We start from the raw sequence: 26175 nt of genomic DNA on the forward strand, positions 1-26175 counted from the left end.
CGTTTTTTTAGGTTCTCACTCGTCGTATTACTAAGCTTTTAATAAATTGTAATAATCTCTCGGAAATGAGGTGTAGTGAAGTAATGCCTCAATCATAATAATTTATTTTGCTTGGAAAAACAACTCATTTTCTTTCATCTTACAAAAGCTTTCAAAGATAATTATATAAACTGCAAATGAAATTTTAAGCAATACATCATTTTTTACAATATAATTAAGCAATCTATTGAAACAAATTGCCGGGAATAGTAATTTGGCGTTTTCGTAATTTTTTAAACTTATGATTGAGCAATTTTTCAGTCCTATGTATAAAAGATTCAGTTGAGAATTTCAGTTAGATAAGAAAATATAGCATATCTATTATAATACAGGAAGATTTTAATTTTATTAACGTGTTTTAAAGAAACATAAGGACTGTTTTAGAAAAGATTTCATAATTTTGTGCCTCAAACGAATACGAAATTTGAGACTTTTTTGAAACTTCCATGTCACATCAGCAGGAGGATATTTGACCCATGACTTTAGATTTAATGAGCCCCTTAATTATTAATTAATCAAATTAAATTTATTTAATAAGCTAAATGAATCACTTTTCTTAAACCAATCTCGATCCTAAAAATATCGGAACTGTATTAAATAAATTAATAATTAAATAACAAATCAAGACACACCATTTTGTGTGAGATAAGGAATTGAAGCATCTAAATTTCTGCCTTGAAAAATTTGTCAGAAATTTCGCCAACCTATATAACTTCAAACAAAGATTGATGAATTTGGTGGGAAGCATATTCCCTATGGGCCTAGAAAGGGTTAATAGAATTGAAAATCGAATCTTTTAATCTCGAAACCATTAACCTGACCTAGGAAGCCTGATGTGTAAGAAGCATGGAATTAAATAGTAAATATACAAATTTACTGGCATAATAAATGATCTTTAGGTATGAATAAATGCAAATTGTTGCAGGCATATAAATAAAAATATAATCTTTAAAATAAGCAATTTACTTTGGGAAGCAAAGGATAATATAAATTCTTATGGTGTAAAATAGCGGTTTCAATACTATATTCAGAAAAATGTGAATTTTGTATATTGAAAAAAAAAATAATCATGTGAATACATCATTATAATTTAATAAAATAAAATTATTAATTCCTCGAAGCAGGATTTCTTTTTAACCGCAATTTTGTTAATTAATATGAATAATTTTAAGGAATTAAGAATAACGTAAAAAGTTTTATTTTGAAAACGATTATTTTTATGTTTATTCATTAGGATTTTTTTAATGAAATAAAGAATATAATAATCGTCTGCTTTTTTAAATTATTCAAAATATTTTTTAGAAAAACAGAAAACGTATGAAGGATGTAAAAATGCATCACGTTAAACGTATTATTTTCAAAATTATTATAATTGATTATTAATGAAAACATACCTTTCACTGGTGATAATTTCATTGCAATAAGAACGAAAGCTGCGTTCTGATTCAGAAAATGAACTTGCAAAGTCTGCTGCTTTTCTAAAGGAGTAATTTCCTTAACTTTTCACTAGTAAAGGTCGTAATAACTGGCGTCTTGTGACGAGGCCGGCCTCTTGTTTTCGTCGGAAGGTCAGCTGGATAATGCCAATGACCCCTTCCGCTTTTCTTCACAGGCGCGAAAGAAAAACCTTCCTCTTACCTTCACCTAATGATCATTCGGTCCTTAGACAGACGGAAACAATACTTCTCATTCGGAAACTTGGCGTGACGAGGCAGTAGCCTTGAACTTAGAACCGAAAAGAAAGCCCGAGACAGATGTTTTGTGCTATCAGCTGAATTTCGAATACTAGTTTGAAACAAATTCAGTCTTTTGTTTCGGATTTATTCATTTCTTCCGTGTTTTCTGACGCGTATGTTGTAACAGGGATATTCAATGCCACATATGTATGGTCTGTTACATTTTGCAGGCGGGACGGAAACTATAATAGATGAATGTATAAATGTTTTTTGGAAAGGAATGAAGCAGTTCTGGTGTTGACAACTTCTAAAACACTCTTAGCCATAATTATTTAGCGTGAACGTGAAAGAAGTATAAATAAATAAAGCGATACCTTCAAATCACAAGCAATTTTTAAAATAGAAATTCTATTGTTCAAATAATATGGCGAATGCTTTAGTAAAAATGAAAATATTTCAATGAAAAATTAATATAATTTAGTTTCTTGTATATAAGTAACCTCAAAATAAAATTTTGTAATAATAAACATTCAAAATCCGCCTTCTAGTCTTAGAACACAATTTAAAACTTAAAACTTTTTATTTGAATTATGTCTATTTGTCTGTGAACAGATAACTAAAGAAACGTAACCAGCTGGATAAAGGAAATTCGGCATAAGATTTTATACCAGAATTAATATTCTATATAAGATTTCGATAGATTTATCTTTTCATATGCAGGCAAACACGATCTCAAACATAATATGCTAAGCAAAATAGGTTTGGTATATCGTGTTGACAAATAAATACAGTGGAACCTCGCTTACGGGCATAATTTGTTCCCAAATTTTACTCGCAAGGCGAAACAATTTTTTTTCCATAGAAATCCATGTAAAATAGGACAATGTGTTCAATTCCGAGAAAATATTTAAAAAATTATAATAAGGTAATTTATTATTTATAATGAGTTTTTTTTTTTTAAACCAGAAAGTTGTCTAAATACATTTGTCCTTGGATATGCTTCAAAATTTGAAGAAAATGAAATAGCATTATCGATAAATAAATTCGTAGTGCGCAAAGCTACTGCCATAACAGGGCGATGGTTCTTAATACAAGATGCAATAATTTACCATGATTACAAAATTTTCCATTTTTAATCGGATGGTTGTCGAGTCTATTATTTCTTCCTTTCCAGACTAAATCTCCTCCGCAGCATTCTGCTGCGACAAAGAACGCAGCTTCATAAACTCTTCGATCGTTCTTTCACTAGCTCAGTTATCCATTTCTAGTTTCATAATATAGGGCAGAAACAAAATATCATCGATTAAGTCTCCATAGACACTTATTCAAAACCCTAAGTCGCGTTCGACTACGCTATCCGACCAAAACTTCTTCCATATAGATATAAGGATTCTCTTCAAATAACCGCTCAATAGATTGATCAACAACCCAATCCACGTGTAACGTCATGTTCTCTTTTCGTCACTTTTTTTTGAAATTTTGTTTTTGCTCGTAAGCGAGATTTGGCTGAATTTCCTCTAAACAAAAAACTTTCCCGTTAATTCGATCTATAAACATTAGAAAATTTCAAGCTTTATGATATTTCTTCTGTTCAAGAGCTATAACTGTAATAATAAAACGATGGCTTCCAAAACTGAGGATATTCTTAAGTGGCACTTAAAGGACATTCAACCAAAAGATGAATAAAAAATAACTATTAGCAGAGAGTATACGATATTTCCACGATGTCTGATACTTTGAATGTCGTGATAACGTTGTTCGGCATTTTGTGCTAATAGGGAAGACAAGAGAGTGAAGGATATTCAATCCAACCAAAGAAACAGGAATCTTATCAATTGAAATTACAAATACTATACTTCAACAAGAGCTCAACATAAACTAATACAAGGCAATCCAGCATGACATCAGGGTGCAACCTCACCACTCGTTATGCAAAATATTGTTCGAGTCACTTTCTTACAGTTTTGTTTTGCTTGTTAAGAGAACCATTCTTTATTTAGGATTTGTCTGTAGTACTAATCTGTAGTTATTTTGGATTTATTCAGTTAAGAAGAAAAGATTTAAACTGCAAACATGAAATGAGAGAAACTGATTATTAATTTAAAACCAGATTCTTTTTTTAAACAACAAATGTGATATGAAAAATTGCCATGATGTACTTATTCTTAATGTCTTGACATACAATATTAAATCGAAGATAATTTCAGCAGATTTCTTTTTACAACTAATCTCATCAGTTTCTTCTAATAATATACATTAATTAAAAAAAGTTCCACAAATTAAAAAAACAAACTGAAATTTTGCCACTTCAATTGCTTAGTTATCATAAATGGAATAGAATATCATAAAGACTAAAAATAAAAATATATAAGTTTCTAAATTCATTTTATTTAAATTCCTGCACAATTGTAATTGAATCAATTTTCATTGAAAACTGACATATTATAAAATTTGCTGAGGCAAAAAAGAATGTATAAATTACAAGATAACTATAAAAATTGGAACAAAATTATTAAAATTTGTAAATAATTTTATTTAATGATAAAAAATTAATTGACAAAAAGTATCCAGTTTACCCATTGAAGTTAATTGAAGAGTCAAAATATGAATTTCATAAATCATGGTATCAAAAAGAAATTAATTTTGTGAGTATTTAGTTCAAAATAGCATTACTCTTTGCTTCAATATGCAATTTATTAGCCACATTTACATATTAATACATATTCAATTTTTACTTTTGGAGTTTATATACTCTACATTAAAAAAAATGGTTAAAACACTTATTAGAAATAAAATCATTTTATTATAGAACAATAGATATTATTTTTATTATAGGATTTTACTATGAATGACAGAATAAAACTGTGATAATAAATGAAGGCTGTCTAAATGTAGCGAAAATGTTCAAATAACAATAAAGGTTTAAAGCAGTTTAAATTGTCAAAATTCAATATGATTTTTAACTACAAAAATTATATATATATTTTTTTTTTGTATGAAATAATTTTTTTTTTTTTTTTTTTTTTTTTTACATACAGAATAACAGTTTTTTAACAGTGCATACAGAATAGCACTTAAAATGTTTTTAATAGATTTATGATTAAGATAATAAATTTGATGTAAATTTATTACACATCACAATAAAAGATAGACCCTTGATAAAATAAACTTTTAATTAGTCATTTTTTCCTTTAATATGAAACATAAGATTTTGAAACAATGATTGAAGGAATAATGCAATTCTATTTCTTGCAGCACAGTGGTTAAGAAGAAAACTACATTATAAAAAGCAAAATCGATTGATTCTTTTTTTTTTTTTTTTTGCCTTAGTACAATTATTAGGAGGGAAGACTCCATTGTTTAATAAATACACATTTAAATTATCAGATTTCACTGATATTACAAAAAATACATATCTGTACAAGCATTTACTTCATATTTGAATATGTTCTTGGAATTTCAGAGATTGATTAAAAAACAAGAAATGCAAATCAAAGCATTCAAATATGATCTTAAATTAAAAGATTTTTTTATTGGTCCATAATTTCCTAATATATGCTTTGCATACATTAACTTAGCTTCATTTCAGCAAATGTTTTGGCTAAGTTAATGGCTTCATTCACAGCATTTGCATTAGTTCCAGTCGCTTGAGCTGATTCAGGCTTGCCACCACCTTTTCCACCTATAACTTGAGTAACATGTTGCACCCATTCATTTGCTTTCAGACCTTTAGATGTTACTGTCTGTAAAATAAAAATAATTTCAAACACATATTTTCAAAAGTTAAGGTAAAGATAAATATACACACATCATGTTACAAAAATATTCTTTCTCCACTATATAACTAGATAAAGGAAGAATTTTCAATCAAGATCTTAGTTAAAATTCTTTATAACAGTAATTCACTACTCTAAGTTATTATAACTACTACTCTATCTATTATCAAACTAAACATTTTAATAATAAATTTCGTTTACTTTTTTCCCTGCTAGGAAGGGGAGGGGGGGGGGGAATCTTTAAAGAAATATATTGAAACCACTTAAATGAAATTTATAGTTCTTTTATTTGTTCCCATATAGATAAAAAAAAAAAAAAATTACATTTTTCATACAGCTACCATATAGGTACAACTCGGCAACAAAAAACAAATTGTTACAATGAATGAATTTATCAAATTAGAAAAATATTTTAGCTCAGAAGCCTTCAACAAGATCTAATTTGAAAACAATGCTAAACTACAGACTTCTCATATATTTATAGATACAAGTACAAATTGAAATTAAAATCAATAATCAATTTTAAATAAATAACTCAATTACCTTAGGAACAGCACTCATACATAGAACCTTTTCATTTTCGGAATCCTTAGTGAAAAGCATCACAGCAGTATCAGGCGTAAGTAATTTAGCCTGTTTAAGAGCAGCATCTAAAGCCTAAATGTTGATGAGAGAAAAGAAATGTGATAAAGACTTAAAAAAAGAAGTAGAAAAGCATTAACAAAATAAATAAATAAAAATAAAGAATTCTGATTTCATTTAAAAGAAGCAGATCCATTTGGTATCCAATATGTATGAATTACAAATACTATTTACATATATTTCAAGCTAAATACGATATTTTATATTAGTCCAATGGAAGAATTTTAATGATAATGTTTCCTAAATGTTATAGCAATGATTTTTTTTTAATTTATAGAAAAATATGATTAAATAGAAACATTACAAAAATATTTGTGAGAAGTGTCCTTATTAATAAAACCATAGTTTAATCATATGTTTTACATACTTACATAATCTAAATAATTAATCTTCCAAATACACACAATTTTTTTAATACATTTTGATCATACTGATTTTTTTTTTTTTTGGTGATGAATGCAATAAATGTATCTAAAGGTTCCATCCATCACAATATATTTTATAGAAAGTTGTATTAGGTAAATAAAATAATGTTTTAGACATAATTATAGCTTTATTTTGATAAATAGAGTATTCAATGTGCTTCTTAATTATATAATTCAAAATTTATTGTTAATAATGAACAAACATGGATTGTAAGGAAACTTAACATAATGAAAATGGATTTCCAAGAATAAAATAAAAAAAAATAATCAAGAAACACTATGCACACTAAAAACAATTTTTGGCACATCAAAAGAACACAGAACTGTTTTTTAAATTTATATTTTAGCTATAAGTAGCAGTGAATTAACGCATTTTGCAGTCCTCAGCACTATGCACAGTAAAATTCCTTTTTAAATAAAGGGGTCAATATAATTTCACATTTCATTCATTTTTAATTTAAACAACATATTAATAATTAATTTTTTATTTTACTAGCTTCAAGAAAATACTTTATTAATTATGACTGTTCAAGGAACAATATTATTTAAACAGATGCTTGATATTTGTAAATGCTGTAATAGCAAAATAAATGTAATGAAATAGATGACAATCTGACTAATTACACTTGACAAATTGCTTACATTAATTTATAAATCTGAGAATGTGCTTTAATTATTAATTTATTTTGAAAAAAGATAATTATCTGAATATATTTTTAATTGATCTATCCGCAGTCACAGGTAGATATGAAATCTGTCTCGGCAGAAATATGCTACTGGCTATAAGAAGATAAAATATTCTTACCTTAGCATTGAAGCCAGCTTGGAATTCGTGAACAATATACTGAACATTATCTTTTGAATTTTCTTCAAATAATTTTTTAGCTTCATCTGTAATCTACAAAATAATAAATAAATAAATGTTGTTTATCGTCAGTACTTTAATTTCAGAAATTTGAACTAATAATCCATACAATCACATTATCTATCTATCTATCTATCTATCTATATATATATATATATATAGCGAGAATTAGTGCACAATTCTATTTCTTAAAACTGGAAAATAAAAAGTTAAGTCTCTCAACATACTCTTTAAATGTATTTAAAATAACTATACACTGCAATTTCTTTTTTTATGTAATATTTTTTTATCTGTTAATATATTTAAAGATCAAAGTAAAAATGTAAATCATATAATAAAAGATTTTACTTACAGTTTGAACAACAGCAGCCTTGTTTGCACGATCTAAATCATCTAACTTTTTCTTCAAATTTTTCAAATTATTTCTCATTTCATCTTTCTTCCAATAAGAAATATTTGATTGGGAAATTTCCTATGGAAAAAAAAAATGCATTTCATTTAAGTTGAATTTTTTTTTTTTTTTTAAATTAAAGCTGAATAAAGATTAAAAAATTTTTTTTCTTCATAAATTTACAATTATTGTTCATCTCGTTGTTAGAAAAAGGAAAATTATTAAACTGATTTAGAAATACTTAAATATTTTTGCTGTCAGAATTACTAACTTTAAACCATTATTTTACAAAATAAAATATTTATTTGAATAAGCCAAGAATATAAAGTATTAAAAAATGAAAAAAGATTCCATTCATTGTAAATTATAATTAATAGTTTTGATAAATAATACTATTAATTTCTTTGCAAAAGATAAGTAAATGCCTTCAATTTATGCAAAACCATCAGAAGAGTACAGCATTAAAAATATTACGAGTTATTTAAAAATTAAAAAGAAATACTATTTTCCATAAGTAACAAATAGATTCAAATTGTAAACAATAAATTAACCATATGAACTATAAACACTGTTAAACATTAATGTGGCTAATTCGTATTTATTACACATTTTCAAAAACTCTCCTTATAAAATATTCTTCAAAATCCCATAGATTCAGCTACATGTCAAGAAATGCAATTATCCGATGCAAACCTTAATTCTGTTTAGTTCAAAGTTATTATATTAAAATTGGTTATAACTTAGAGGGATAACTGAATGTATAATATATGCCCAGCTATTTTAATAAGGAAATTTACTATATGCATAATTACATATATTAAAGAAATTTGAAATTATTGTAATCAAAATAAAATTATACTATTAAAAGCATTTTACATATGTTGAATGCCAGGTTGAAACAACTCATTACTATAATATCAGTAACTACTTTCAAGTTTTATAATTTAATCATATATTTTTATATATAAAGCAGAGACAAAAGTAAATATTAATCAATAATCATTATTTCAAATTTAAAAAAAAAAAAAAAAAAGAGAATCTATTTTGGGAAAAAGGTTATTAAAACTATTGCACAAAAGTAAATACATATCTTTTTCATAAGAATGAATTAATTAATAAAGTGAATATTTTTCATATGTAGCTAACACAATCTGAAGTAGTATATATAAACCTTCCTTATTTAGAACACTTCGTAAACTATAAAATAATTGAAATAATTTAATAAATTTTTAACCTGATTAATTATTTATTAATTGATTAAATTAATTAAAATAAGAATATTTATAAAGACACATTAAATATTCTTGAAATTGATTAATTAATTAAAATTCAATCATCAGTATTTCCTTGTTAATAAACAAAAACCTCATCAAGGAAAACATGCATTTAATTTCTATTATTAAAGATGAGATAAAAGTAACTGAAGATAAGAATGTATAATATGAAGATAGGAATGTAGCAAAAATTTGAACATTACCTCAGTAAGCTCTACAATTTTTTTCACAATTTCTTTTTCATTGATATTCCTATTTTTATCCTCTACGAGATTTTTAAGATTTTCTACTTCATTTTGGAATAATTCAGATCTTTTAATTGCCTATAACAAGAAATAAAAATAATGATTTTACAATTCTAAATTGCAAATTATAACAGAAATGATAAATTATAAAAAAAATTTCATACCTTTGTAGCTTCAGGGCCACTTAAAGCTACAATTCTTCTGATACCTTTAGCAATAGCTTCTTCAGATGCTATAACAAAATCTCCAACATGTCCTGATCTTTTTAAATGTCTATAAAGAAAGATACCAAAATATATATTCCATGATGGGAATGATAATAAATTCTTCCATTACATTTAAAATCCAAATCAATAAAAATATTTTAATCAATACTTACGTTCCACCACAAAATTCTACTGATGTATCATTTCCACCAGGGCCCGATGGATCAGCTAGTAGATCATCAACAGAAATTCCAATAGAAACAACACGGACAGGATCAGGATATACCTGTTAATAAAATTATTTGTCAGAATTAATTAATAATTAATATGTGCAAGTAATTTATCCATTAGAATTAAACTCTAGAAAAATCATACTTACATAATTTTTTAAAAAAATATTTGATATTAAAAGCATTCTAAAATAATAATAAAAACCCTTCAAAATGGTTAATTTTGCCATGACTTTATTACATTAATGCTAGGGAAGTACAATTAAAGCTACTACTGTTCAGAACTACTATCAAATGATGTGCACATAGTCTGATTAAATTAAAGAAAATTTGCAATTAAACAGATCTACAAATATTAAAATATATTTCAAATAATGATATAAGCAAATTTAACTGCTGAAAAAATAGAAATGTATTTTCAAGAACTAAAGAAATAATTAGTTTAGAGACCAATTAATACATTTATTTATAATGTTCCATTGGTAAATAAGGAGAGGAAATATCTGTAAATTACAATTTCACAGATATCCAATTTCTCCATTGTTTACTAAATGGTTAATCTAATAGCAGCTTTAAATGCTTTTTTTATTTCAAACATTATTAGTATTTGAGATATGAAAAGAGATCTAAGAAGTATACTTTAAGTTAACATATGGTTAAAAAGGGATTTCACAAAAGCTGGACAAACAAAAATTTTTCTTAGCAACATGATATTGCAATTCAGTATTAGATAGTTGTTACAAGAATTAGACTAAGAAAATGTCTGGAAAAGCTAGAACTCACATAACTCAGCAGTTACATTACATTTTAATTTGTTATTGAATTTAATTAGTTGGAAAATAATTTTAAAAATTAACATAAATGGATTTATCATATATATTATTGTCTAAAGATAAAAATATTTTTTCAATCACTCTAACCTCTCCAAACACAGCTCTCAATCCTTGAACAGCTTTGGCATTTGGTAATGGTGCCTCTTTAGCATAAACTTCTTCATTTTTAGAAATAACTTCATTAGCAACTAACTCAGCTTCTTTAACTTGGGCAACAGTCATAGCTCCCTAAAAACAGAATGTTTTTAAAAGGTTAATATAATCATAAAATAATTTAATGATATAAAATAATTGATACAGGTATTAAGAATATACTGAAATAATAAGATTATATTTACCTTATTAGTAAAATCAAACCTTAGTCTGTCTGGAGCAACTAAGGATCCCTTCTGGTCACATTCAGTAGCTAAAGCTTTTCTAAGTGCAAAATTTAAAATATGAGTACCAGTATGGTTATTCATAATTAATTTTCGTCTTTCCTGAAATTAAAGACATAAAAAGAATTAGCACAGAATGAAGTTGTGTTATTCTTTAATATATAAAGAAAGTTAAGAACTTGGAAATGACATTTTTTAAAAAATTTTAAAAGAACATATTAGTCATGTAAAATATTGTTGAATTCTACAGAATACTTTGGCTTATTAAAATGTGCATATATATGAGAACATATATGCTAATTTTAATTGTAAAGAAAATTTTCTATTTCAATCCTTCAATTAAACGTTTATTTTAGTAATCTAAATCAAATTAAACTTAAATGCAAAGCAAAATTCAAAATTTTTAATGGAAATTAATTTTAGGACTCTAACAAAACTTGATTTTAGTTCATCATTTTAATATTTCTGGATTTGAACACAATTAAATTCTTCATTGAAATGTCTTATATTTTCAACAATGGCATATTTACATCATACATATATTCTAAAAATTTAGCAATAATCCTTTAAACAGACTTATTACATGTAACTATTTCAAAAAATAGTAGCTTAACATACCTCATCAATTAAGAGTTTCAGTTTATCTCCTACTTTTAGAGTTCCACAAAGTGTTCCAATATGGATGACATAGCCACCTTGAAGCTGAACTTCTTTAACAGAAAATTCTGTATCCTAAAAGGTCAAATTTTACAAAATCAAAACATAATATGAATCCAACAAAAATTTACCTATAGAAATGATTTTCAGTTTACAAAATGCAGAATAAATATCAAGAAAATTACTTCATCATCTTCTTTAACCATGAAACCAAGATCATAAATTTGACCACCAGATTCGGCATAGAATGATGTTCGATCCAAAATAATACCACATTCCTGACCATTTTCCACTTTGTCAGTAAATGCCTTTTGGATTCTCAAAGCAAGTATTGTGCCAACACAAGGCTCAAATTCTAAAATATGATAAGATATTCAGATTAAAAAATAATAAAGGTAAGGTGATTCTAAGTTTATAAATTTTAGATTAATGAAGTAATTGATTTTTTTTCTATCGAAAGGTATTAACAGCAGTGGCAATGGTAGTTTTTCTCAGAGGTGTGAGAGACACTTATTTCATACTTTGAAATCTTCAGGGAGCTTCAAAATCCATTTGATGCCATCCATATTAAGATCATATAAATTAGGCAAGAAGGGAAGCTCAAAGTAACTAATATGTTGACAAAATCTGCCACAGGAAAGCAGTTTCACTCTCAAATGATTAAATACACATTCATTGAGCTTATCCTAATATTTAATAAAAGTACATAACCGTTAGAATGTAAACTAAAGCAGTAGAATTTCTAACCATCAAATAAAATAACACAATTCTTATCCATTTATATTTTTATATAAATATAAAATAAAGATCTCAGTCAAAATTCCTATAAAAGCTTCATCTTAAAATATTTGTTTGAATTCATTCTAACTAGTTTGATTTATTTCAAAAGGTCCAACCTATCATAATTTCACAACATTAAAAAGCTGAAATTAATACCATATTTGGATTCTTTGTTATCTGACACAGCACGATAGGAATACTTTGGCATATCATCTGTAGGTGGTACTTTCTTTTCTTGCAGTTCTGAAATAGCATGCACATCAAGCTTAATTTCATCAATTGCACCTTCACCTTTGGCTTGTGACATGAGCTGAGAGAAAAGAGACAACATTGTTATCGTTCATACATTTCATTCATTAACATACAATCAATAATTCATTTAAGTAAAATAAGGCACAAAAGTAAAACGTATTATGAATTAATAATTTATAAATATATCTTACTTGGGCTTGTTTTTTAGCTTCTTCATAACCAGTCATGTCAATCTGCAAACCTTTTTCTTCCACCATTAACTGGGTCAGATCAATAGGGAAACCATATGTATCATACAGCCTCCAAGCAATATCACCTAATAATAAGAAAAAACAGTGAAAATAAAGATAGATAAATATATAACATAGATAAATATTTCTGCAAAAATGTTAACTTAATAACTGCTGATTTTATTACTACAGAATATTTAATATTAAACTGTATATTTAATATGAATATGTAAATAAGCATACGTACTGATGCAATATGAGCGTATGTAATATGCACTGTAAAAGTTAATATGCTAAGTATTTTAAACTATGAAATGACATGCAAAATAAAAATTTAGGATTAACTTAATATATATATTAGAATGTAAAGAGTCTTCAGATAATTTGTATCTTATAAAACAATTTAAATATGAATCCTCAATGTAAAAAAAGAAATAAAATGAATTATAGAATGACTTCTTATTCTAAAATAATGAATTAAAAAACATTAATCTTATGAATAACTGAAACATCACATTTCATTTGGATATAAACCATAATATAACACCAAAAAATAAATGAATACATAGGCATTAGTTGATGACAACTGATACTTTTTATAAAGCTTTATTATGGAAAGCTCCATTACTGCAACTTGATTATGGAAAACATGATTAATTAACTTGATTCCACAGAATGTTTGTTAACCTTTTTGATAAAATATAAAATATTTCCTTAATTTCAAATTTATTTAAAATATTAAATATATGAAATGAATTTAAATAAATAAGACAAATGAAATATAGATATTATTCAGATTTTTTAAAAATTCAAACAATTACCTGGTAGAACTTTAGAATCAAGTTTTTTGATAGCTCTTTCTAAAAGCTGTCGACCTCTATTTAAAGTTTTCAAAAATTGTGTTTCTTCATCATTAATTACATCCATAATCTGAAATATTAATTTTCAACAATTAATTCATGATGGAAAAAAAAAAAGAAACAATGAGGATTCCACAGTCCTAATATAGTTAAATCACAGTATAATATAATTTAGACTTTTAACTACGAGAATAAATGTCTATAGTTCATTAAAAAAATGAAAAGAAAAAAAAAAGAATCAATAGTTTTTATAAAATTTTAATTCTATATTTATTCTATCAATGTAAAGGTTATTTATAACAGAAGATAAATACAAAATATTTATACACTTTAAAATCAAGTAACAGATCTTTTACCGATTTTGCATTTAATGCACCAAATTGCGAGCCCAGCAAAAAGAAAAAAATAAATTGTTATATTAGATGCACATTAGTTCATTTAATAAGAACTGATATTGAAAGATATCTCTGTAGCTTCCATTTGTGAAATAATCATTCAATTATGATTTAATCAGTTACCTCCTTCATTAAATTTAATTTGACTTCTTAAAGTCAGTGGGCTTGTCTAGACAAGAGCCATTAGAAACAACAACAGCAACAATTAATTTTAATGCTATAAACTAGTCTTTGAGTTTCAACAAGTCAAACTTTTAGATCTTTGGATTTCTTTCTGTTATTTAGTGAAGATAATATATATCGGTTATCTAAAATTTAACATATTTTGCTTAACTTCTTAATGGCTACAAATCACATACAAAAAATAATGGAGTAGCATATCTGAAAAGAAGGAAAACATAAAACTAAAAAAGCCTGTTAATAGGGTGCTTGTTATGAAAATTTCACCAATTTTTTTTAAAAATTACACACGAAAGGATCTTTAATGGACACTGTGCTTTATTTTTGAAGTATTTTTTAAAAATTGCAATTACTATTGAAGCAAATATTACAAAATTCAATTCAAATCAAATACCAAATTGTCATTAAAAAGGCACATACTGTTTGAGGATCTTTAGAAAGTTCTGGAAAAATATCACCCTGAAAAAGAAACAATGTCAGAGAAAGTAGCATTTTTTTTACTAGCATAAAATCTTTCTTAGAATAATACTGTTTTATGATCACTTATGATCCAATGTTTTAAAAGTTTAAGTAAAAATAATAAATAAATATGCATGAAAAAATATTTATTAGGGAAAGTGCACATCTTTTCTTTTAGACCAAAAAAAGAAATATGACATATTTAAAAATATCAGTAGCGAATGCTCAAGTTGAAAATATTTCAAATATTCAGAAAAATAATTGATATAAATAAAAGAATAAAAAAAGTATTTTAATTTTTAAAAAAACATGTATAATAACACAATCACTGCTGAAAATATTGTTAAATTCAAAATTAGGAAAAACATTTTCATTTCAAAAATATAAAGAATAGTATTAGCTGTCTAAAAATAACTCATTATTTAGTATAAAAATTCTAATGTCATACCAAGATGCTGATTACAACTGGAACAAGACTAGCAAATACACCAGGTTTAGCATTTAATTTTTCTGATGCATATCGCACAGCACGTCTCAGTATCCTTCTTAAAACATAGCTAAAAATAAATAAGAAAAATAAAAATTACAATGAAAATTACAATCCCTTAAGCAAAGTAATTTGACACAATGAAATGCACAAAATGCACGAGCATAATTTTCAATAAAATGTTTGAATTTCTTACCAGGGTTGTTATATTTACAATTTCTAAAAAAAAATAAAGGAGGGAAAAAAATGTATAATTAAAAATAAAGCTAGTTATATTATTATATATTTATAGAGGGAAAAAAAAGTTTTCTTAGTCATGATAATTTATTTTGTAAAATCAAAACTTTCATTTATTTTTAGTTAAAACAATTTTGACATAAATCTGTAAACTTTTCACTGGTCGAGAAAAAAGTTTCGTAATAGCTTCTGCATTTTACATTTTAAAGAATTTTGCACTTTTATTCGATACTTAAAAATTATAAAAAATAAATCATTGTCTAACATATTTCCACACAGAAAGGAAATACATGCAAATATTTCATACTAACCCTCGGCCAGTATTATCAGGTCTACCACCATCAGCCAAGGCAACTGTTAAAGTACGGGCATGATCAGCTAAAACCCTATAAGCCATGTCAATTCCAGTAACATCATCAGCACCAACTTTTCCTGTATAAGAAGGAGCATTGGTAGCCTAGAAAAAATTTAAATGCATCTTATTAACAGTGCATTGTTTGAGATACTTTATAAAAAAAATGAGAAAACTTTTCCTTGATGTAAACAAATAAGTTGATAAAAAATACAATAGTAAGTAACTCAAACAAGAGACTGAATGGATATATAAAAATACCACAGAAGAAATATGAATTACTTTTTTAAAAAAATATTTTATAAGGGCTTATTTTTCTAACATTAACATTTAGAATATGAGTAAAAAGGAGAAGAAAAAAAAAAAAAAAAAAAAAAAAAAACTGAGATATTTTTTAAAAATAAAGTTTTTGCTCTAGCAAGAGGAAAATACTCTGTCTTTTCTCTGGAGATAGGAAAACTAGATGTATAACTGCAATCAACCACTCATGCCAATACTCATATTTTTAATCAACTGAATCACCATACACAATGTGATAAAAAAAAAAAAGATAAAGCAATGTACATGGCGATTTCACAGTACAATACAAAAGATTAAATCAGTTGGAGAGAAAGTCTTTATAAGTTTCTGGCATGGCAGTTGTACCAAACACATACAGGGGGAAAAAAAAGTATAGAAGCAATATAGATGCTTCTACATTTTGAAATAGATCAACAATTAAATATATTTCATGAGATAGAAAGCTAAAAAAACAAAGGTGTTTACCTGATGAAAAAAGTGAAAATTTATAACATTTATAACACTACTAAAATAAGTGCTCTCTCTCCAAACTCTCATCACATAGCAGGTGTTTTTAACAATCCGCTAGCAAAAATACTTCTGCACAAAAAAAATAATAATAATAAACTATAGTTTTTGAACTAATTCAATAATTTACAGAAAATTACTTTTGCCATCGCCCATATTTTAATAATTTGAACAAAATTAATTTAGTTGCCTCCTACTTAAGATATGTTAACATTATGTCGGCATACAATTTTTGAAAGTTTTTGTATAATAGCAGTCAAAAGCAGTAAAGGTGCTCCAATTGTTTTCTTAAAATCCGTACAAATAATACAAAAACATTTAATACCAGTATTTTCTTGCAAAAAATAATCTATTGAAATTTTTTATATAAAATTTGAATAAACATTCTTTATCATTATAAAAATGTTAATCATAATAAAAATGAATTCATCTGACATAAAATTAATTAGCATGTTGTATAATTATGTTAACAAAAATTTGTATAATATGCATCATTCTACTGGTAGAAAATGTTATAAATTAAAATAATAGTAAAAATGAAATGAAAAATCAAATTTCATACCTTCTGAATAGCTTCAAAAATAGGAACAAAAATATCAGTATCATAATTGGAAGATTTGTCTTGAATTACAGAAACTAATCTTTCTAGACCCATTCCAGTATCCACATGCTTTTTAGGAAGAGGCTTTAAACTTCCATCATTTTCTCTAAAATTAAAAATCCCAATTTTTATTTTACACATTAAAGCTTTTTAAAATACTAGTTTCAAGATCTGGATCATTATTTTTGTTTAAGCATCAGCACTGAAAAATTACGTTTTTAAGAATGTTAACATTTGATTTCAAGGATCAAAAGTATCATTAATTTAAATCTCATTAATATTAATATATCAACGTTTAAACTTTAACAAAAATTAGGAAAAGATTAATTATAAAAATTTTTCAGAAAAGGAAAAATAATAATAAATTTTAAAAAAAGAATAAACATGAAAATGTACATAACTTAGAGAATATATTACACAAGTCCGGTAATTGTGTACCTGTTAAACTGTATAAACACAAGGTTCCATATTTCTAAGACATCAGGTACATCAGCATTTACCAAGTTACTAGCATCTCTTCCTCCAATACGATCATAATGTATTTCAGAGCAAGGACCACAGGGTCCAGTTTCTCCCATTTCCCAAAAGTTATCTTTCATACCAAAAGGCAAAATTCTTTCCTCGGGCAAACTGAAATATTAAATAACAATTTTTTTCCATGAAATAAATTATAAAAAGCATGAAAAATATTTATGATTATCCTAGCTAGGATACATATAAAATGAAGAGCTATGAAATCTATCTACTCTATATGCCAAGATAAAAAAAATTATCCTATGATATGACTTATTTCAAGATATGCATCTAAAAATGTTTATGTGTTTTGAAGTGTGCTTTTCAAAATTTATCCAATTTAATGTAATATTGTAAAAATTTTCAAAATTGTATTATACTTCAAAAATATTAATTACAAATAATTCAACTTAAATATAAGTTTAGTTACTGTATTGTATAGAAACAGATACTCAAAGAGGAAATATTACATACATGAATTAAATATTTTGACAATAAAATTAAAAATATTGTGACAACAAACTGGCAATACTTATGATATTTAAAATTTTAAATAGTGTATTCGCGCATGGTTTCTAGACACAAGTAAAATAAAAAACATATGAAAAGGAAAACAAGTATTAATATAAATCAATGCATTCAATTGTTATAATTTTAAAACTTAATGAATTTTTAAGTTATAAGTACAAAACAACTGTAAAAGTAATAAAAAAAAGTATTCAAGTAGGAGATAAGATACTCCCATTCTCTCTCTGATACATATGAAATCTGTAATATTTCATTATTATACATGTATTATTATACACCACTACAAAGAAATCATATCAATGAACCTTACTAGTAAGATTATAAATCATATTAGAATGTATTTAATCAGTTAATTGTGGAGTCTAATTTTTAAAAGTCTTTAACCCTTTATCTACTGCATTATGAACTACTGAAAATTTCTTCATAAATATATTTTTTTAGCTGCCATATTGATAATTAAAGAATATACAAGAAAAACCATCTCCCCGGTGCGAAATTTAATTTGTTAGAACTAATTAATTAAAGTGGTACTTAAAAGTACCGTTAGTACACTATGTATAAATTTCCTCATAATAGAAAAAAATTACGGGTGATATTTCTAATGAAATTTAACCTCTTAAAAATGCTAAATAACCAAAAAACACTCATAAGAAAACAAAGAAATTATCAAATTGACATAATTTTATTTTATACATAATAAAGGTAGAAATTCACATTTGATGAGTATAATATTTTTTCATTTACGCACAAAAATATATTACAAGTTGAGCATTTTGAATGTGGTTTTGATTGAATATTTTTGAGTGCACAGAATTCACAATGACCTCAATTTGACATGAATGTTGGTCAATGGTGTCCTCTATTTTCTTAACGAACATCATTAGAAACATACAAGTTTCCTTTTCTTCTCTTTTTTGTACAACAAGTTTGTTCATCTTCATTAGATTTAGGTCTCCCTTTTCGTTTTGGTCGTGGTTTTGATTTTGTTAGTAATTTTTTGGTAATGCAGCGTTTATATTCGAGGGACGACATTTTCTAATGACGCACTTCCACATATGCAATATAAGAATTTACATATGCCATTTCTAGCAAAAAAAAAAAAGCCCGTGACACCATTTTTTTAAAATTTTCTGTTCCTATCATAAATAGCACGTAACATGTCGACTTTATCAATTCCTCCAATGTGTCCATTGTAGTCTTGGGTGCGGTAACGTCAATTTTGGTACCAACTTTGTGTCTCCTTTGGATTTTGCAAGTAAAATCTAGCTTATTTTTTTATTTGGAATGCAAAAACAAATTCACTTTCAATATTAACATTTCCAAATGCTCTTGACTGTGTCAGTAAAAAAATAAATATTAATTAATTTTTAAAAAATCTATAATTGAAATCTATAAAAAATACCTAAACATATTGCAACACTACACTTTCATAATTACATTATAACAAACAGAAATACTATAGATAATTACATGGACAAAATGAAAACAAGTTTTCTCCGACACTACGTGTACTGGCAGTACTTATAAGTACCATCAAATAATTCGACTGTTAATCACATTACATAATCAGTTATCTTATAATGATTGGGCAAATAATATTCTAAGGCAATACAGAATAAATAAAAAAAATACAACACTTAAATTTGGTTTGATTTTATACATTTATAGCAAAGAAAAGATAAGAGCAGCAATCTGTACAAAATGGCAGCAAAAGAACACTATGTTCGTTCGAAAATAGCTTTCTTCCTCGCAAAATTCATCAGCCTAGAGCAACTACTGCCATTTATTATGAAAAAGTAGAGTTAAAAGACTGTTTCTAAAATGTACCATCAGAATATAAGTAATGGTTGTTGTGCTATAAAGTTTTAAAGTGATTGGTACTAATAAGTAACGTCAGTAGATAAAGGGTTAAAGAAGTGATGAAATAAAATTTTATGATACATATTTTACTTTCTATTCAAAATTTAAATTTTCATATAGAAAATGAAGGCTTTTTTAAAACAATATAATAATAGATACATACATATGAAAAACACTAAAAATGAGTTTGAAACATAGAATTGTGAAAAAATAACATCTAAAAGGAAACAAAAATATGTTTAAACAAATAATATATTATTATTCCACAAATAAAAATTATAGTACAACAAAATTCATACCAAATTGGAAAAAGAATTAAAAAAAAAATATTGAAATGTCTAGCAAATACATTAAAAATAATGATGCTACATTTACATGCAATTACCTATTTTCAAAGAACTGAAGTAAAATCAGAAATTAAAAAAACTAATTATAAAAGTTCTTTAAAAATAATAGCTACCAAGAAAAAAAAAATGAAACAGATTATTCAACTACAAAGCATTTTAAATTGATTAATTTCAAGACTACAAACCACATTTTCTGTATAAATCAATAAAAATATAAAATCTGATCAACATTTTTTAACTGATTAATTTTATATGCAATCGAAATGGTCCCTTTTATTTTTAAATTCAGCCCAAAAGCACACTATTCCTCTTAATTTACCTTCTTAAAGCTTGAAATACATTTTCTACATACTGAAAATAATATCTCTAAAAACTGAAATTAATTTGATCAAAATAATTAATAGTTTGGAAGTTTAAAGTTATTAATAAGTTATATTAATATGCACTTTTTCTATCAAAATCATTAAATAAACATACCCAACTTCTTTCCATATTTCTTTGCATTCATTATCAGGTTCTAAACCTAAATCAGCATTTCCGCCAAAATATGTAACATACAGACGATCTTTAGACAACTTGAATACATCTGTTAACAATTCCCAAGCCCAATGGCATATTTCTCGCTGTAAAAATTGAACATTAAATTTTTTAATAAATGATACAAATAAAATTATTAATACTGATTAATTAAAATTAAAATTTACTATTATTAAGGTCAACCCTTCACGATCTTTTTTTAGCACCTTCTTAAATTTTAAATTTCTAGTCGAAAGCTTATTTTCTGAAAATCAAATACCCAAAATATATTTCTAACTGGAAAGTTGGGACTATTTATCAAAATGCATAGTTTATCCACTATTAAAGATAATTTCTAGTGATGAAAGTTATTAGTTGAATATAATTGATTTCTTAACAAATTAAAATAGTCATCACTATGGATGAGTTAAATTATCTACTAGGGACATTAATTAATTACAAGCAAATAATTATATAATTTATTAACAACCTTAATTCACACTTTTTTTTATATAATATTGTTATATGTAGAAGGAACATATAAGGTAATTAACAATTACCAAAGGAAAGATACATAATTTTAACAAATTTATATGACATTTAGAATAAACTTGCATTACATATCAAACTTGCATTACTTTTATTACATATAAAACTTGTGTTTAAGTACAAATGAATATATAACTTATTTTATCATTTTTGATTATAACAAAACATTCGCAAGTTTTTTAAAAATTTATTTCTACACAGAGAAACAACAATTCTGTCAACAATAAGTAGCTTTGTGACAACTACAATAAAATTTCTTAAAAGTAAATGCATAAAGAATAAACACATTGAAACTAACTAAATATTTAAATTGACAGAATTACACAAACTCTAAACTTATGAGAAATTAATCTCATATTAAAAGTTCGATTCTGATACTAAAATAATATATAAATAAAACTGACATTCACAAAATCAATGAGCACATTTTCAGAAATATTTCATAATTATGTCTTTTCCACTTTCATGCAGTACTATAACGCATGTTCATTTCAAAACTTGATAAAAATATATAAACACACATATCTTAGAGAAATTAATTATAAAGGAACCAAAAATATTTTGATTACATAAAACATTTTCCATTTTTTTTATTACATGAAACTTCAAAATCAGATTTAAAATATTGAATAGGTTGATATCTTTTGAGGTAATAAATAGAATCCTACATAAAATTGATAAATGCGAAAAATTATTCAGTAACAAAAGAGAAAAATAATACATTCATTTACCTTAAAAAAGTCACCAAAGGACCAATTGCCCAACATTTCAAAGAATGTATGATGATACACATCTTTTCCAACATCATCCAAATCATTATGCTTTCCACCAGCTCTAATACATTTCTGTGTGTTGACAGTTCTTTTATATTTGGCTGCATCACTGTTTGGATCAACTGTACCCAAGAAGATGGGTTTATACTACATATATATAAAAGGAAAAAAAAATTATTAGGAAATACCAATTAATATACAATATCAGAAACAAATACAGTATACTCCCAATTATCCGCGGAATTGGGTGGCGCGGAAGCCGCGGATAACAAAAACAAAAATCGCGGATAATCCGAAAAAAGCTAAAAACGGGTATAGCAAAAGAGAAAACAGTAATTCCAATTTGAAAAATCGTTTTATGTACAATAAAATGTAAAATAATCAGCAGGAAATGTTTAACTGGCGCTTAATATTTGAGTATAAAACTAACCTAAAAAGCATTTTGTTAGTGAAAACAGAAAGGTGATTTGTACTTACGAGAGTTGTCAAGGATACACAGAAAAATTAATACATATGTTCTGTTTTAATACTGTAATGTATTATGTAATTACAAAAGCATAACTGTAAATTGAAGAAATCAATCATTTGTGTTTGCTTCTTGCTTTGGAAGCATTTTCTCTTTGCTTGGAAGCAAAAAAAAAAAAAAAAAAAACCCTTAGTGTAGCAGGCGCGGATAATCGGGAGTCTACTGTATAGAGAAATAAAAAATTTCTTTCCCATCACAATTCTACAAAAACTAAGTTCAAGAATTTAAAGGAACCTCACAGGAATAAATTTACAGATGAAGTATTATATAGCATGGTTATTAGTAGTCTAATCAATTAAAAACTTTATTTCAATTATCAGTTTTATTAGAAAATTTTCTAATGTATTATGGTTATTATTTTAAGAATGTTTTAATATAAATCTACTGAAAAAACTAAGTTTTATTGAATGAAATTCAGAGAATTTAAATAAACATTAAAAAAATTATTCAGATCTTAAAAACAGGTAGCATTTTTTTTTCTATCAAAAAATTAATATTAGCACATAAAATAGGAAAGGAAAATCTTTCTCATACTAATTTAATATCATCAAACATTTCAAAAATAGGGAGAGTATTTATATAAAAAAAATCTTTTTCCAAATCTCTGAAATTTAATATTTGATTAGTATTTCTTCCTTACTATTGTTTTAATATAAGCAATAACTGAAAACATTCAAATTTTAACACTGTTATTAATTTTTGCAGTCTTCTCTCTTCTTCCCATTGATGCCATGAAAATCTGTAACAAATTTCATAATGCTTGAAATTGTGAATGTTAATGTTTACTTTCTTTTTGCTTTCATGAATGAAAATGAAACTAATCATTTCTACTTCATTATAAGATAACTGAAAAATGATAATAAAAAGTTCAGTTGGTATTCTAAACATATCCTCATAAATTTATTTTACATGTAAATACTGTTTACATTTATCCAAGATACACACAGATAGCGTAAAAATTTTATTAGATTACAAAAAGGTATGATTATTCAGCATAATATTCTTTATTTCATTTAATTCATCTTCAAGTTAGAAAAGCAGATAAATGTATTTAAAACAATTTAAATCTTGAAATGTTAATAATTAATGACAATGAAATTAACGTTATTTACCACATGTAGACATAATGAAAGTAAATTTGACATTTTTTTCTAATACAGAAATAACCACTAATTTTAGAATAGTTTAAATATTCATTTTAAATATCACTAGACAGAATGAACAAGATTAATAAAAGATATATAACTAACAAGCAATACTATTTATTTAACACTTGAGCATTATTTTTCCCAAAACAGTCATACATGCAAGATCACTAATAAAAATTGGATTGGAATCCACCTGTTTACACAGGTGCTGTCTGTATGTAGAGTTAGGTAATTTATATTCACTTATCAATAAAAGTATCTGCCCATTATATTCCCAAGAACAAACTCAAATACATTTGAAACTTACAAAATTCACTGCTAATTAAAAAATTATCTAAAAAATTAATATTATCAAATACTTTATTTCTTCAATAAAAATTCAACACAATATTGATATCTCTAATAGAACTTTAAATTTACATAAGACAAATCATTATATTTTTATCATCTATTAGTTAGGCACTAATTAGCAAATATTTTAAATATTACATAAGCTATCTAGCAACACTTTTTACATCAGTAAATCTTTTTACAAGAAAAAGAATACAATTTAAATTAAAAAATTTTTTAGACAGAAATTACAAAACAATCTTGAAAACAATGCATTCTATTAAAATTACATGCCTTTTCATAAAACATATAAAAAAATAAAAACTCATAATCTAAATTGATTAAAAAATACAAATAGCCAAAAAATTTTTCCTTTTGACATAGAAATATTTCTTTAACCTGATTATTAAAAATAAAAAAAAAATTAAAGCATTAAAAGTTCATGTTTTTGTTTCATTCATTTTCTACACAGAACACAATATCAAATATTTTTCAATAGGCATGATTGCAAAATTTAAATCATTAAGAAGGAGGGCAAGGCAAACTACTCAACCTTGAAAACTTCTTAAAACAAGTTCTAATTGAATATGAATTTTTAAATTTGAAAAGATTTTTTAAATTTCAACAATAATTTTTTTCTCTCAAAAACAACTATCTAAACATTAAATTAATTAATAAGGCAAATAAGCAAAAAGTCATATGTCAATATATTAGCAAAAGAAAATGTTCATGACAAGAAATTTCTGAAGAGATTGTGAACTAACTAAATTTGAATTAACATTATAATATATACAATTAAAGAAATATTTTTTTTTTTATTAAAAAATATTTTTTTTATCATTCAATTTTTTTTCTTAGTTTGTTCAAGATTTATTAGAAAATGTACAAAAAAAAAAGTTACACACATATTTGTAAAAGTTTACAACACAAAATATTCTCTTTAAAAATTTTCATTAATTAAGCTTTTTTCCCCCCTTGCATTTTGGTCTTTTCCACAGGCCGTAAAATACTAATTAACTTACCTGATTCATTCCAGCATTAGCAAAAAGTAAAGTTGGATCGTCGTGGGGTATTACAGGCGACGAATGTACATATTTGTGTTCATATTTTTCAATGAAAAAATCTAAGAACTGTTTTCGAATTTCTTTAGAAGTCAGCGAAGTATCCATTCTTATCCTAGAACTGAGATTTATAATTCAGATTGATCGAATAACAGAAAGAAATAATATTAAAGACAAATGATGCAATAATCAAATATGACATGCGGGAATTTCAAATTAAAATAGAAGTTTCCAAAATTCGAAAAATAAGAAAGTACAAATACAACAGCTGTAGATATTCAATTATAAAGATTTAATACTCACATAAGTTTGAATCAATTTTTAGAAGAAGCGAGGTTTTTAATATATATAGAAAATATAATTAGGTCACTATTGACACAAAACACAAACACGTCGCGATGCGTGGTCTGGTTGCGAGGGAAAGAGAAAGAGAAACCTGCGGCATGGAGTTGAGCTGGATTATGTTTAGCAAATTTATCTTTTTCTTGTTTTTTTTCAGACTTGAAGCAAAACTACAATCCATTAATTAATAAATCTCTTTTATTTTTTGTATTTATTAAATATTCCGTAAATATTTAACCCAATTTCCAAAGAAAAGATAAATATTTTCGCTGAAAAAATAAAAAAACAAATATTGTTTGATGTTTTCTTTCTTTCATAGTAAAAGAACATTCAACTCATGAAATTATTTTTTTTTCAATTTTGCAAATTTACAATTTTTTCATTTAGATTCTTGCTAGTGGAAGAC

General features: G+C 25.5%; 1 protein-coding gene across 1 annotated transcript; it reads right to left on the minus strand.

The window, feature by feature from the left end:
• Positions 1-5227: 5227 nt before the first annotated feature.
• LOC129972860 (alanine--tRNA ligase, cytoplasmic-like) lies at positions 5228-25875 on the minus strand. The gene is made up of 23 exons (XM_056087159.1): positions 25731-25875; positions 25389-25548; positions 22321-22509; positions 21002-21147; positions 17715-17906; positions 17238-17382; positions 15828-15973; positions 15241-15349; positions 14754-14792; positions 13720-13828; positions 12860-12984; positions 12573-12726; positions 11822-11991; positions 11598-11711; positions 10941-11081; positions 10690-10830; positions 9713-9825; positions 9498-9606; positions 9292-9411; positions 7776-7895; positions 7364-7456; positions 6035-6148; positions 5228-5458 (listed from the first exon to the last, which is right to left on the minus strand). The coding sequence occupies exons 2-23, from the start codon at positions 25533-25535 to the stop codon at positions 5285-5287; spliced, it is 2910 nt and encodes a 969-aa protein (XP_055943134.1). The 5' UTR covers positions 25536-25548; positions 25731-25875; the 3' UTR covers positions 5228-5284.
• Positions 25876-26175: the final 300 nt, after the last annotated feature.

This window comes from Argiope bruennichi, chromosome 6 (genome assembly GCF_947563725.1).
Source record: "Argiope bruennichi chromosome 6, qqArgBrue1.1, whole genome shotgun sequence".
NCBI classification, from domain to species: Eukaryota; Metazoa; Arthropoda; class Arachnida; order Araneae; family Araneidae; genus Argiope; species Argiope bruennichi.

Excerpts from the sequence above, each read along its gene's own strand:
- LOC129972860 (XM_056087159.1), bottom strand. The coding sequence starts at position 25,535 with ATGGATACTTCGCTGACTTCTAAAGAAATTCGAAAACAGTTCTTAGAT. Across the intron at positions 17,383-17,714 it reads GTGTTTATACAGTTTAACAG|AGAAAATGATGGAAGTTTAA; the intron begins GTACACAATTAC and ends TTTTAATTTTAG. Across the intron at positions 7,896-9,291 it reads AAATTGTAGAGCTTACTGAG|GAAATTTCCCAATCAAATAT; the intron begins GTAATGTTCAAA and ends TTTTTTCCATAG.